The sequence below is a fragment of the Bos grunniens genome, chromosome X (genome assembly GCF_055505025.1).
Source record: "Bos grunniens cultivar Pamir isolate PY7600 chromosome X, Bosgru_T2T1.0, whole genome shotgun sequence".
Taxonomy (NCBI): domain Eukaryota; kingdom Metazoa; phylum Chordata; class Mammalia; order Artiodactyla; family Bovidae; genus Bos; species Bos grunniens.
In genome coordinates this window covers 110,063,879-110,077,853 of record NC_141194.1, presented here as the reverse complement: position 1 = coordinate 110,077,853, position 13,975 = coordinate 110,063,879, and the positions used below count along the sequence as shown (strand labels likewise).

The following is a 13,975-nucleotide window of genomic DNA, read 5'->3' as shown; positions in this document are numbered from 1 at the left end:
ACACAGTGAAGGAGTAGGGGACCCAGGAAGTGCGGTCCTGAAGAGCCACAGACCATTTCCCCACGAACTAGGGCGCAGGATCTCAAATCAGGGTGCCTTGAAAACATACATAGCCCTCTGGGCCCTGAAGGAGCTCCATTCGCAATCCTAGGTGAACTTGATTTTTTCCGTGGAAGCCCACTCAACAGGCCAGGGAGCTGGGCTTGCTGCCTTCGTTGGGGAGGGTTCAGATGGTCTGTGCTGAGCAAAGAAGGCTCCCGCAGCCTTGGAAGAGCAAGCCAGCCAGGAGAGGACTCTGCAAACAGGGGGCAGGGTTGGAGAGGAAAGCACCACTGGGGTGGGGGAAGGGGAGGAAGAGGGGACCGAGGCCCTGACCAAGGCTGCTTTCTCCCATTCCCCGCCCCCGGGACAGAACCGGAAGCAGCTGGGTGGTGGACGCTTTCCTGCCAGAGCAGGTAGGTATTTCTCTGCTTGGAATCGGGGGCGAGGGTAGTTCCGGGGTACGTCTTCCAGGCTCATTATGCCCCCAAAACACCAAATTAGGGGGATGCATCAACTCCCTGGTGGGGCTGGGCTCCAGAGGTGCAGAGAACAAAGAGAGCCCCCCAGAATCCAGCAGGCCTGATGGGCCTCTCCTGGGAGGCTTTAGCAGCCTGGGCCCCAGAACTGACCTGCCATCTGTCAGCCGCCCACCTCTCCTGGGTTCTCCCCTCACATGTGTCAACCCTCTACCACCAGGGTCCAGTCGGTCCTACTGAACCTCCCACAGGGCCCCCCACCCCCAACCCGGCGCTCCCCTGACAGACCCAGAAGATTCCATCCTCGTCCATTTCTGTGCCCCAAGAGTCCCCAAGCCCATCTCTTCCTTTATTTCGCGGCAGCACCCCGCGAGGGCGGCGGGATTCTTCCCATTTGCCAGACTTGACCAGAAAGAAGGCAGCCATTCCGGGGCAGGGGTGAGGGGTGGGGGTAAGTGACGAAGCCAAGGTCACCCAGTCATGGGCAGCGGAACGTGGCCTCGACCCGGCCCTTCTTCTGCAGGCCGGCTGGCACCCGGCTGAGGCAGGTTGGGGCGGCCGGCTCGTGCCCCTCTTGGCTCCGCGGGCAGTGGCCGGCCAGAATGACAGGTGAGCCGGGACGGGGGACACTTAGGGGGTTGGGCTGCGTGGTGCCACCTGGCGCGCCGCCTTTGGGTGCGGCCGCCCGAGCCTGAGGCGGCGCGGGGCCTCCGAAGGCCAGAGCCCCTGGGTAACGCCGGGGTTGGCGCCTCAGGCCGAGGGTCGCGGGGGCGCCCCGGGCCCGCCGACCAGGCCCCGCCCCCTGGCGGCACGGGCGGGGGCAGGGGCGGCGCCGGCGGAGTGGGGCGCGGGCGCGCGGTGCTCGGTGCGCGCCGCCGCCCCTCCGGCCCAGCTCGCCCGCCCGCCCTACCCCCTCAGCCCGCTCGCGTCGCCCCCCACCCCTTCTCCTCTCCTCGGCCTGGCGGCCCCGCGCGCGGTGCGACGCGACAATCGCGGCCTGGCGCTCGGGGCGCGGGGTTCGTGGCGCTCGAGGGTGGCGCGCCAGGCGCGGGGCGCGAGGCCAGACCTGGCGCGGCAGGGAGTTGGGGGGGCGGGCAGCAGCGGAGCCCCCAGAGGAGAGCAGGGCCAGGGGGGTACAGAGGTAATGGGTAGGGCCTGGGAATCCGGCTGCGAGGGGCGGGGAGCTCCAGGCGCACTTTGGCCCGGGCCGGGCTGAGCCCCGGGGCGCTCAGGGGTAGCGGGGCGGGGAGGGAGGGTGGGAGGAGACGGCGGGGCCGGGCCGGGGGGCTTGGCCGACGGGGAGCAGGTGGGCGGGGACAGGGGCCCTGCTGGAAGAGGCGCCGCAGCGAGGTGGCGGGCTGCGTGCACAAACAGGGCGGCCGCCTCCTGGGCCTGGAGAACGGTGAGGCCGCTGGGGTTGGGCGCCCCGGCCCCGAGGGCACGGTTCCGCGTCCAGGACCCCTGAGCCGGGCGCTGGGCACTGTCGGGGGAGGATCTGGAGGCCTGGCCGGGCCACAGCGCCAGGGATTCTGCAGCCGACCCAGCTGCTGGGCCAGAGGCAGGAGTTCTTGGGCAGCGCGCCGGTGGCGGGCACTGGTGGCGAGCGATGGTGGGCGAGGACAGGCACCTTCAGGGTTAGCATGAGTGGAAAGGGGACGAGGAGGGCCCAGAGTTTGAGTTGGAGGGTCATTTGGGAGTTCCGTGTCACCGGGTGGGTTGATGAGTCATGAGATTTGGGGATCACAGAAGCCTTTCCTGGTGATCAGTTCTGAGTGAGGGCAATGAAGAGGGCTGGGATTTGGAGAAGCGTTTTTGAGGCCACCTTTGGGACACTCGGTCCTCCTGTGGCTGCCGGTCCCCCGCGAGGGACTTTAGAGCCGACGTCCCAGAGTGCTGGGATGGGGCAGCTGCGGTCCGGGGAGGGGTTAAGGAAGGTCTTTGTGGTGGCGGGTCCCAGCCTTCCTTCCTTTCCAGGCCTTCAGGATTCAGCTGAGTTCCTGTGGGGAGTGGGTTAAAAATTCCTCCTGCCTACAGTCAGCCTTAGAGTATCCACCAGGGGCAGGAGGGACATATACGTGCGTGACTGCCGCAGCATTCTCTGTCGTGGAGCCCTCGCGCTTCCTCACTGTTGCCATAGTAACGGCCTATTGATGGTGTATTTATAGGGAAGAAGCAGGCGCTAAATTTTGGGGAAGGAGGGGGAGGAGGCCTCAGGCAGCAGCAGTGAAGGCGGTCACGGAATTGTTAATGGAGTGGGCCATGCCCGGGAGCTGTTTGGGAGAGTTACTGGCTTGTCTGAAGCTTAAAAATGAACTAATGACTTATGCATGTGTCAGGCTAACCTAGTCGGCCTGTGATACCTGTGGGTGTGCGTCCACCATGGTCGGGTGTGTTTGGGACAAGGCATAGCTATCTAGAAGCTGTTACATAATTTCTGCACAGAAGAAAAATGTAAAAAACAACACTGCAGTTCTCATTGATAAGCAATGAGACATGTATTTTTCTGTCGTCACTTATTAGTAAGCCTTTACTCATTCTTTTCAATTCCTGACAACAGCTCCATTTTTCTTCAATCAAAAACCTTGCTGTTAGGCACGCCACACCCACACCCTAGACACATGACTGGCACTGGCCTTAGGGGAACCTCAGAGATCCAGAATGGAAGCAGGATTTTGAGATAATATTCCATCTTCTCTCTTCTAAACACCAAGGGTCAACTTTTCTCACCATGGCAGGCCCGTCTGTGGAAAAATTCCCATGTTAAGAGTTTTGGGTGGGATTGTTGTGGGGTGCACAAGAGAAAGGCTCCCTCAACATGGTGTTTCCATAGATGGATGTTAGCTTTGCTTTTTTCCTTCAGTTTTCATTTCATTTATGATTCACATTCTACCTGTTTGCCAAAAGGATTAGAGGATATATTTTAAATATACATAAGATTGAAAACATAAGGAGAAAAGTGGATACCATGTCACAGGGGAGAAAGCATATGTGTTTAATAGCTAGGCTTCCAGGGATCCTGTGCTTTATGGTTAATGTTAACACTGAACTTCTTGACAGCCTAGGCAAAAAGGGTAGCCCCGTGGGTGACACCGTTGTGTCTAACATTCAGTTAGTCATAAAACCAGAGCTTCTGCTTGGGGAGGGGAGCCATGGGGTGATTGCTCCCAGATGTGGACACCTTGGCCAGTGCTCCAAAATATGTGCGTGAGTGGGAGTGTATGTTGTGGGTGGGGGCAGTGTGCTGCTGTCATGGTTTACATACTGGCTGGATAATTCCCGAGCTTTTGGCTGATAGCTGCGATTAGAAGGAACAGTCTCATCTAGCCAGCAGCTCAGTTTTGAACATGTCCATCCATGTCTAGGTCCTCTGCTGCTGTGTTGTTTAATGCACAGAGAGGAGAGATGACTCTGTTTCAGGAGATCCTTGCCAGCCTGTCTGGTGAAGAGGAACACAGCAGGTCCTCTGGGCTTGGGCTGTGACTTTGGAGATGGTTGTTGTGGCTGTGGGAAGCATTACCAGTGCCCACTTCTTAAACACGCATTGCCTGGTTTCAGGGACCGTGCTTGTCATTAGAGGTATGTGAGACTTGCCATTGTGAGGAAGCTTTGTTCCCCAAACAGGTCCTGTTTCTGTCACTGTTGACTTGCTGGACCTTCCCAAAGTGCCCCTCTTTTCTGTGGGGTGTTTTCCAAGTCAGAAGTGCACATGTTCATCGAATCCAGTAAGGAAGGCAGAACCTCAGACTGTAGGAGTTTTTCTTTTTTTTAAAAGAGAAAAGATCAAGCCTTAGGTCTAGACTCTCAGACTGTGTTCTTGGGGGAAATAGCTGGAAGGTTTTCTGTGGGCTCTGCTGTGCCTCGGGAAGCTCTACAGGAGAGCTTGGACAAGGATGAGAGTGCCAGGGCTGGGAGTGGCTGCACAGAGGGTGATGTGCGCCATGAGGGACTGCTGTGACGTTTGACCAGGCCAGTGTGGGCGGGGTCACATCTCAGGGCTGAGAGGGTGCCCTGTAGGTTTGGGGGTGTGATTTCACCATGACTTTGCTTTCCTCCTTTGCCAGGTGAGTGACACACTGGATCTGACAGAGAACCATGGCAGGTGAGTTTGTCTGGGCCCTGGCCAAGCCGGGAAGGGCTGTGCCTAGGTCTTATGGAAAAGTGCTAGCCTACCTTTCAAGGCCTTTCCAGCTTTCATCATACTGAGGGTGTTCCCATGGCTCCTGTTCAATTGTCTGGGTCTCATCTGTCCACTCTCAACTCTTCAGCTCCCTTCTGGAGCACAGACTCCCCTGGAGAGGTGCGCCTACCCAGGCTACTCGGAGAGAAGCTAACATGGCAGGCCATGGGGGTTTAGGGAGAGATGCCTACCTGGGACCAAGAGGGCCTGGCTGACATGAGGACTAAGAAATCCCAACTCTAGGGGCACACTAGGAGCAGATGTCACCTCTTCTTTCATCTTCCAAAGTCTCAGCTCAGGCTTCTGGGGTTGCCAGTCAGCTCAGCTGGAACTGGGGGTTCCCCTTGGGAATAAGAGGATATGGCTCCCACTCCATGACATTTTGGCTGGAGGCTATCTGTGCCCAGTTTCCAAAGGCCTAGATTCTCCATCTCGAGCCTGCTACCCCTCTTCCCAGAGGTCCTCTCAGATTCATGTGTGTCCAGTCTCCCGATCTCCTGCAGCAGGGTTTGTACTAGACCGTCTAGGGCAGGACTCTTGATACCAGGCCATCCGACAGCCCAGGTGGCCATTCAGGTGGGGGATGCCAACATCAGCCTCACAGGGAAATGCATCCTTATGATAAAGGCTCTGATTTTCTCTTTTGGGCGTGAGGCTGAAGATACTGGGGACGTATTCACTGGTGACTATAACATTCAAGATGTGTCATGTGCAAGGTTCTCATGCAACACACACTTCCCTCTTACGAGGGCCCCATTGTCCTCCAGAGTCTTGTCGGCAGATACAGCATGGTATCAGAAAAAGTCAGCCCTCCCATCTGTTGTACATGTCCAGGAGGGTGTCCTGCCTGCTAACTCTGTCTTGCTTCCCTCCATCCTTGACCCTCTGTGCCCAGGCTGAGTCTGGTTGGCAGGTGCCTCTGGGCCCCTCCACCCTCCAGGCCTCAGTGCAACTTTCTCCTCAGTGTTTCTGGAGGCCAAGAATGCCCATTCGGTCCTGAAACGCTTCCCTCGTGCCAATGAGTTCCTGGAGGAGCTGCGCCAGGGCACCATCGAGCGGGAGTGCATGGAAGAGGTCTGCAGCTACGAGGAGGTCAAGGAGGTTTTCGAGGACAAGGAGAAAACGGCACGTACCACCCTGGGGCTGGGTGCTGGGAGGACAGCTGGCCTCGGGAATAAGCCATGCCCACCCTGGGATCTCAGATGGATCAGAAGCAATGAAGGGAAGCCATCCGAGTCCAGGGAAGGGCCACTGGAGCCCTATAAGAACAGCTCACCTGTCCTCAGAGCCCCATCTGCCAGACCCATGGCCATTGTTGTCCTTGGTCCTCAGGGCATTCCACGGCCTTGTCAGTGGCTCTCAGAGGCCAGTCAGGGTAGGGGCAGGCGCAGACCCTGCAGAACTTGATCCCGACCTGCTGAAGTCAGAAGTGCTTACGTGTGAGTGTCAGCTGCCCTTTTTCCTTCTTTTGCAGATGGAGTTCTGGAAGGGGTACCCGAATGCGGTCTACTCAGTCCGAGACCCTGCACAGAGCTCAGATGCCATGTACGTGGTGGTGCCCCTTCTGGGGGTGGCGTTGCTGATCGTCATCGCCTTGTTCATCATCTGGAGGTGCCAGCTGCAGAAAGCCACCCGTCATCACCCCTCATATGCTCAGAACCGGTACCTAGCGAGTCGCGCAGGGCACAGCCTCCCCCGGGTCATGGTGTACCGGGGCACGGTGCACAGCCAGGGGGAGGCCTCCGGGCATCGGGAGACAGGGAGCCACCCACAGGTGGTGCTGGGGCCCAGTCGGGGAGGCAGAACCACTGTCCGGCTCGAGAGCACCCTCTACCTTCCTGAGCTGTCTCTCTCCAGACTGTCCAGCGCCACCCCTCCCCCGTCCTATGAGGAGGTGACCGCTCCTCAGGAGAGCAGCAGTGAGGAGGCAAGCGTGTCTTATAGTGACCCACCGCCAAAGTATGAGGAGATTGTGGCAGCCAACCCTGGCTCAGACAAGTAGAAGGACGCGTGTCTGGTCCCATGTGAACGCCTCGTTCAGGGGCCTCCTGTTTCCTTTTAACTTTTTTAAGACTGTGCCACCACAAAACAGCCTTAGCCTCCTCGTTGCCAAATAATTTCCTTACCGTGGATCTGTAGGAAGTCAGTTGTCAGAGACAGGTGGAGGCGGGTAGGGATCATGCATGCAAGCAAACCCCCTGGTGAGAGCCACGGGCAAGAGAGCCCAGCTCTTCCAGAAGCCCCTACACCCCTGCCATCCGGCCCTCCTGTCAGGGACTGGCTTCTCTTACGCCAAAGGAATCACCCCATGCAGTTGACTGTGGCCCCAGGCCCAAGCCCTGGGATCCCACAGCTGGCCAGAGACCTGTTTGTCCAAAGCCTCACCGCAGAGTTGAGGGAGAGAAGCCAGCCCTCAGCGCCCTTTTCCCTCACTAGCCCTGTGCTCTCTGTCCTCACTCACATTGGACAAGGACAAGGACAGAACGAAAACAACAGTAATAACATAATGAACACAATACAACAAAATGATACCACCTGGGCCACTGATAGGGGTTCAAGGGAGATCAGTCACACAGATGGGTGACGCCCCCCCATACCCACCCCACACTCCCAACCAGGTTCAAAGGAATGTCTGGAGCCACCTGAGAGGAGGACAGGCTGTGTGAAGGATGAGGGCTGGGAGCTGGCTGGCCAAGCTACCTCCTCCACATTGGGGACGTGGTCATCTGGAGGGACTCTGGTCCTACTGTGCTTGGCCTCCCTCAGACGTTGGCTCTCCAGGTTCTCTTTCAGCTGTGCTAAAAGCCACTACCCATTGGCCTGAGCCATATCATGGCCTTGGGAAAACAGATAACGCTAGCCCTGCCTATGGAGCCCGTGGCCTTTGAACGGTTAGGCCACAGGCTGGGGTAGAAGGCTGAAGTTTTCTCCTTGTGAGGTTGGCCTATAGGATGATTAAACCCACGAACTCGGTTTCCTCAGCATTGTGCTCTCTAGCCTTAAACTTTTAGGCAACTGCCCTTTTTTGTGAGTAGGTGTGTTGAGATGAACTTGAATTTCAGATGGCTGATTTCTTCTTAATGATGGTGCCCACCTGGGGAGAAGATCAGAAAGTGTCCCTTTTTAGAAATTTCTTTGTCGTGGAGATGGGGAAGCCCATGACCTGGGTTTGAGGGCCTGTCTGGGATATGCTCTGTCATTGCCAGGTGCTGGTCCATTTTTAGCAACCCCTTTCTGTGGCCCAGGAACTGTCCACCTCTCCATTTCAGTGAGGCTTTGGGCAGCAGTGGGGCAGAGGTGACCCGCCCTTTAAGTGTCAGTGACCACGCAAAAGACACTGTCAACACTGCCTCCCCACCCCTCCATCTTCATCCTCCTGGCCTCAGCACCAAACCATTTTTCCTCTGTGGTGCTTTAAAAAATGTAGCAAATTTTTGTGGGGCCCAAAAGAGTGCACAGCCAGGGTCTATTGGCAACCACAGCAGTTTAAAACCCACTGAGAAGATAAGCTTCTCTCTGTCTAAACAGGTCTCCAAGGCAGGCCTTGTGCCTCATTCTTTGAATGTGGCCCTGCCTAGAGGCCACAGATAACTTCTGGAGGCCCCTCCGGTCCTCACTCACCCAGAAACATGCCACAAGCAAGGAGGCTTGTGTTCTTACCCCAGCGAGGCCACCAGCTTGGCCAACTCAACCCTGTGGCCCGGTTCCATCCTTCCCCTACCTCACAGGCCTGCTGGAGGGTGATTGAGCTAATGCCTGTGCAGTGCTTGAGACACCAGGAAGCCCAGTGCGGTTTGCCCTTAGGAAGATTCTTCTAGAAATACGTAGATCACGAGGCACCTGTTTTAGCAGAGGTCTTTGTAGGACTGTGAAGTCAAGTCTCAACCTGGGGAGTCAGTCTCCTGCCAGTTGGACTGTTCCTCCCCTCTCTCTCCCCACCCACTCCACCCCGAGAGCTCCCTGATGCCAGAGGTGCTGACCAGGTGGCATCCCACCTTTCCTTCGTCCCTCTTTTCCTCCTTCTGGGCCTCCAGCACCGCACTCCTGCCCTTCCTCCCAAAGGCATTTTGGGTGTACACTGTCCATGAGGGATGCTGGGATCCATCCTCTTCAGCCATGTTGGAGGACCCTGGGCAGCCTGAGCCTCCAGGGCCTGTCCCTGCCATCCCTGCGTTTTCTTGGGGGCCGTGCCTGTGTGTCAGCCAGGAGCATGGGAGAAGACACTTAGCCCTCTGTGTCTCCTCCTCACTGGGCAGAGAGCCAGGGGTGGGCCCCGCAGACCCGAGCCAGAGGGAGGACGCTGGGGAGTGCCTGCTCCCATTGGCCCGTGTGAAGCCCTTTCCTGCCGAGCTGCTCACTGTTTGGAGCCAGTTTGAGGTGGGAGCCGGAAGGATGGCCGGGAGCCCATTGCAGGGCGGAGACCAGCCTGCATCGTGCGGGTACCAAGCTCTCCGGTTCCAGGCCTTTGCAGCATTGTTCCACATGGGGTTCAGTGGTCCCCGGGACGTTTCTCACAGTTTATCTTAGACAAAAAGGCTGTACAGTACACCATGGTCATAACTCCCTTGCCGTGCACATTTGGCTTTAAGAACGCCCTGTACATATCTTTTCGAACTCTGTATGGATGTCGATTTGATACAATGTTCAATCTGCGATAGCCACATTTTTGTTGCTTTTGGGCTTCGGGTGTGTGAGTGTGTGTGTGTGTGTGTGTGTGTGTGTATACAAGTGTATGTGTTGTTGCCTTTTCTCACATGCTTATCTGAAACAATAGCCGGTGTGTGGCTATATTTGTACCAGGAGGGTTCCGGTCTGAGGGGAGGAATGTCACCTCCCAGGGCTAGGCAGTCTGAGGACAGGACCCTGAGTCAGGAAAACTGAGATGAGCTGCTGGAGTGAGCCCTCCAGAGTTACCACCTTCTGCCCTCCTTCACTAAAGCTTTTGGAAGAGGATGAAGCAGCTCTATCCTGTGGGCCTCCCTCCTGTGGGACCTTCGACTCACACACTCTTTTGGAGCAGTGCCCCCAACCTCGGCTCCTGTTCTGTGGGTGTCAACAATGGAAGGAAATCAGCACTCCTGGGCCTTTTTGGTTTTTCTTTTTCTTTTTGGTGGAAAGATGTGTGACTGTTGATTTTGGGGTATGGCGGGCTGGTTATTTAGATATTTTTCATTTTAAAACTAAAAGGCTTTAACAAATTCCATGGAATGTGACTTTCACGTGTTTTCAACCAAAACCTTTTTAAGACTTTTTGAAGCAAGCATCACTATCTTGTCCCTCCCCTGCTACTCCCCATCACCTGGGGTTTTTCAAAATGAAAGCACAAGCAGAAGTGTGTGCGGCCCCAGGACAGCTGCCTTGTGCCCTGGCTGACGGACACGCGACACTGTGCCGTCTTACCCAGAGGCCAGGGGCCTCCTCTTCAACTTGCGAATCCCACTGCCATTAGTGTGAATTCCTTTGGGTGCTTTGGAAAATAGGAACCTGCCCAATCTGTTGGACTGTGTCTTTCGGCTAGCCTGAAGATGACCGATCTGGGATACAAAAGCATCTTTCTGCTAAGGAGTTGGAGCCAGATGGTTCCTCTCTGGCTGGGGGTTGATCTTTTCACAACCAAATGGCATCACACAAGAACTAAGAACAACACTGCCTCTAGATTATTCCTTTGTCCAAAAGAGAGAGACAGAGAGAGATTACTAAGAGCATTTCTCTTACTCACCTGTGCTCTATCTTTCCAGGAGAGTGCATGTGTGTGCTATGTGTCATGTGTGTGCCCTCACATTCAAGGCCAAGATGGAGAGCTGGGTAGCCAAGCTGCTGTCTAGGCTGCTTTGAACGCAGCTCCATCTCAGGATTGCACCAATTCAGAAACAAGCACATCCTCCCCACTGAATTCTAGTCATACTAATCAGTGTAATTAGCTAATTTAAAAGTACTGTAATCAAACTGCCTGCAACTGTGGTAAAAGCCCATTAATTCAAAGCCCACTAGTTCAAAATGTAGGAAAAAAAAAAATCACTTTTTTTTTTTTTTTTTTGCCAAACTCTAGATAATGCATGGTATCTGCAATTTTTCCTCTGTAGAAATATTTCCAATATTCTTCCCTTGAGTCAATTTTCAGGTTCATATGTGTAAGAGGGATCTAGTTTAAAACGAGTCCCTTTTCCCAATAAAAGGCTCACGATATGATGGATCCCTTCACTGTGCCTTCAGCAGTTCTCGTATGTCAGGCTCTTCGTGTACACGATGACCTCTGTTCTGTCTCTACTGTGTGTATGCTGGGTATGGCAGCGTTTCATTCTCCTCCTTTATTTGCTCTGTGAATAAAAGAGTTTGTGAACTAAATTGCAATTTAAAGTGATATAACTGTGCAATAGTCTGTAAAGCAGATATTTCGCTATCAGTCTGGCCACTCCCATCATTCGCCCCCAAATATTCAAACATAGCAAGCTTTCCCTTTCCCAGGCTGTGGGTGGTGAGGCTCATCTGAGCAAGAATTTCCCTGACAAAGAGGTCCAAACAGCGCAGCCCACCCGCTCAGGCTCAGTGCCTCAACAGTTGTCCCACTGTCCTGAGCTATGTGACTGGCGCCCAGTGCCTGCCCCCAGCCCGCCCCCAGCTGGAGCATTAACACAGATATTTAAGATGGGGACAAGTCCCACAGCTTTTTATGCCTCCCCATCTGTCTCCCCATATGGATGCCACTTTCCCAGGCTTGAACACACCTGTTCTTTCACTCTGATTGTGACTCTGTGACAGTGGAAACCCTGATATGTGCAACCGAGCTTCTAGACGTGATTACTATGAAATGGATTCATTTTGGTATCACTTTAAACTGTGCTCGTAATTCGTGCTTTGACCCATGTTGGCTGGCAAATCTGTACATTCACTCATATGTCAGGATTTCACTGGAGCCTGGGGTAACAAACAATTGTACTTCTGCTTTCTCTCTCTCTCTGTAATTGTTGAGTTTAGCTGTTAAGTTTCGTCTCTTTCTGTACCAGAAGGTAATGAATAATAATAAAAAGCAAATGGCATTTACTTGTGTTCTCTCCTCACCCATCTTGGATCGCTGCTGACTCTAACTTCCTTGGGATATGGAAGGTTGTGGGCCAAACTTGTTTTTCCAAGAGTCAGACTGTAGATAAGGAAACAGCCTGAACCAGTTTAGAAGCAGGAAGCAGAGAGGTCCTGGGTCCTAGAGCTGGTCCCATATGTGTAAGATGATCTGCTGACCCATCCCCCTGGGAGGAGGTTAGTAAGGTCTGCCACAAATCATGTTAACAACTTCCCTGTCGCCTGATCCCTGGTTACTCATCGAGATGGCCTTTACTAGAAAAGATGTTCTGCTTGATTTCAGAGCTGGAGGAGGGGCAGGAGGGAGGAATTTTTTGGAGCTCTACATAGGTGGGATGTAATCCTCAGCTTTTGCTCTGGCTCAGTGTCCTGAATTCTGAAGGTAGCAGGAGTCTGAGACTATTCAGTGGGCACTGACAGTTTAGCCTCCCCTTGGAGGAAGCATGGTCTTAGCCCGGAACACTGCCAGCTGTTTATCTGGAGTGAGATGGGGCCAAGGGAAGTTATTGGTAAAAGTTGTGCCTGTCCCCCATAAGGAAAGTAATCCATCCTTTAATAGGAAAAGCCATGGCAGTGATGAGACAATGGCAGTGACATTCACAGCCTCCTTCGAGGATTGAATGTGGAGGCCCAATGCCAAGAATGACAGCCAGAGGCCTTAGGTTCTTTTCTTATCCTAAGCTGGCTTACTGAGTGATGCCAATCTTCTGAAGATGCTGGGCAGTCAAATGAAGACTCCTCAGGCAGACTCCAGCACACAGATGGGGTCATGTTGTAGACATAGGTTTGGAACTTTAATTCCTTTTTTTAGAAACTAGCACTCTAGGCAGCCACTAAGGGTCCCAGCCTAGCCCACACAAGGAAAGTAATACACGAGAGCGTCCCCCTTTCCCCAGCCCCCTCTTGTACCACAGCCACACCCTTAGAGCAGCTGGCTTGAGATCTCACAGAATGAAGGCACTGAAGGACAGTGGAGAGGGGCCACAAACTGGGCTTGAAAATGATCACAACCAGCCCTTATTGAGCACCTGGTATATGCCAGGCCCTGTATAAGGATTAACTGAGACGATCCTCCCAACAAACCTGTGATGTCTGAGAGAAGCAAGGACCAAGAGAATGCCATTTGACCAAGGCCTCCGAGAGAAGTGCTGACCTCATTGTGTGAACCCAGGTCTGTCCAGATTGTCCCACCCCCGGCCAATTGTACTGCATTGCTGGTCTACTCTGGTGATCACTTTGCTTTTGTGTTCTTGTTGACTGTTCATCCTCCCAGCACCCATCCCTCCACCTCTTTCTACCTAACTGTTAATTCCACAAGGGCAGGGACCATGGATAACTTTTGTTCTCATCATTTCTTCGCCAGAACTCAGCTCAGTGCTTGGCTCACACTCAGTGTTCAATTAAAAAAATGTGTTGAGTGATTTTATTCTGAAGTCATAACTCAGGCCCCTTGTACTAGTTTGCTCAGGGTGCTGTAACAAAGTCCCATAGACTTTATAGCTTAAATAATAGAAATATATCGTCTCCCAGTTCTAGAGGCTGGAAGTCTGAGATCAAAGGTTTGGTAAAGTCAGTTGCTCCTGAGGCCTCTTGCCTTGGCCTGTAGACGGCCATCTTCTTCCCGTGTCTTCATATGATCTTCCCTTTGTTCATGTTTGTATGTTAATCTCCTCTTCTTATAAGGTCACCAGTCATATTCAATCACGGACCACCCTATTGACCTCATTTAAACTTAATGACCTCTTTAAAGACCCTACCTCTCAGTACAGTCACATTCTGAGGTACCAGAGGTCAGGATTTCAACATAGGAACTTGAAGAGGGGATATAGTTCATCCAATAATACTCTATTCATGGTGGACAGGAGTCTTTGTTGCCCTTTCTCCCAACCCTGAGCGCATCATACACACTCTGGAAAAGCTTAGGGGTGGACATTATGACTTCGCTGAGATTCTGGCAAACACAGGGGCACCTTGCCATTCTCAAATCACACTCCAGAGCAGATGCTCCCCTGCCACAGATGGTGCACCCAGGACAGCTGTCAGAGTTCCCCACAGGGCAGGTGGACTTCGGTGAGGCGACATGGGCTTCAGAATGGTTTTCCCAGGGTACCTCTTTGGAGAGTGATGGGCAGACCGAAAGCCTGAAGAATAGACAAAATATTTGTGCCCCTTTAGATTTTTTTTAAATAGACAAACGTTGTTT

General features: G+C 53.7%; 1 protein-coding gene across 4 annotated transcripts; it reads left to right on the top strand.

Annotated features, from left to right (window-relative positions):
• Window positions 1–984: 984 nt before the first annotated feature.
• PRRG3 (proline rich and Gla domain 3) lies at window positions 985–11,736 on the top strand. 4 transcript variants are annotated; one of them, XM_086385973.1, is made up of 4 exons: window positions 985–1,127; window positions 4,580–4,617; window positions 5,660–5,820; window positions 6,170–11,736. In XM_086385973.1, the coding sequence occupies exons 2-4, from the start codon at window positions 4,611–4,613 to the stop codon at window positions 6,695–6,697; spliced, it is 696 nt and encodes a 231-aa protein (XP_086242099.1). In that variant the 5' UTR covers window positions 985–1,127; window positions 4,580–4,610; the 3' UTR covers window positions 6,698–11,736. The 4 variants fall into 4 exon arrangements, with proteins under 4 accessions (XP_086242099.1, XP_086242098.1, XP_086242096.1 ...); XM_086385972.1 differs by lacking the exon at window positions 985–1,127 and adding an exon at window positions 1,344–1,659; XM_086385970.1 differs by lacking the exon at window positions 985–1,127 and adding an exon at window positions 1,800–1,920.
• Window positions 11,737–13,975: the final 2,239 nt, after the last annotated feature.

Coding starts and splice junctions, on each gene's coding strand:
- PRRG3 (XM_086385973.1), top strand. Junction 5,821..6,169: donor TCGAGGACAAGGAGAAAACG/GCACGTACCACC, acceptor CTTCTTTTGCAG/ATGGAGTTCTGGAAGGGGTA.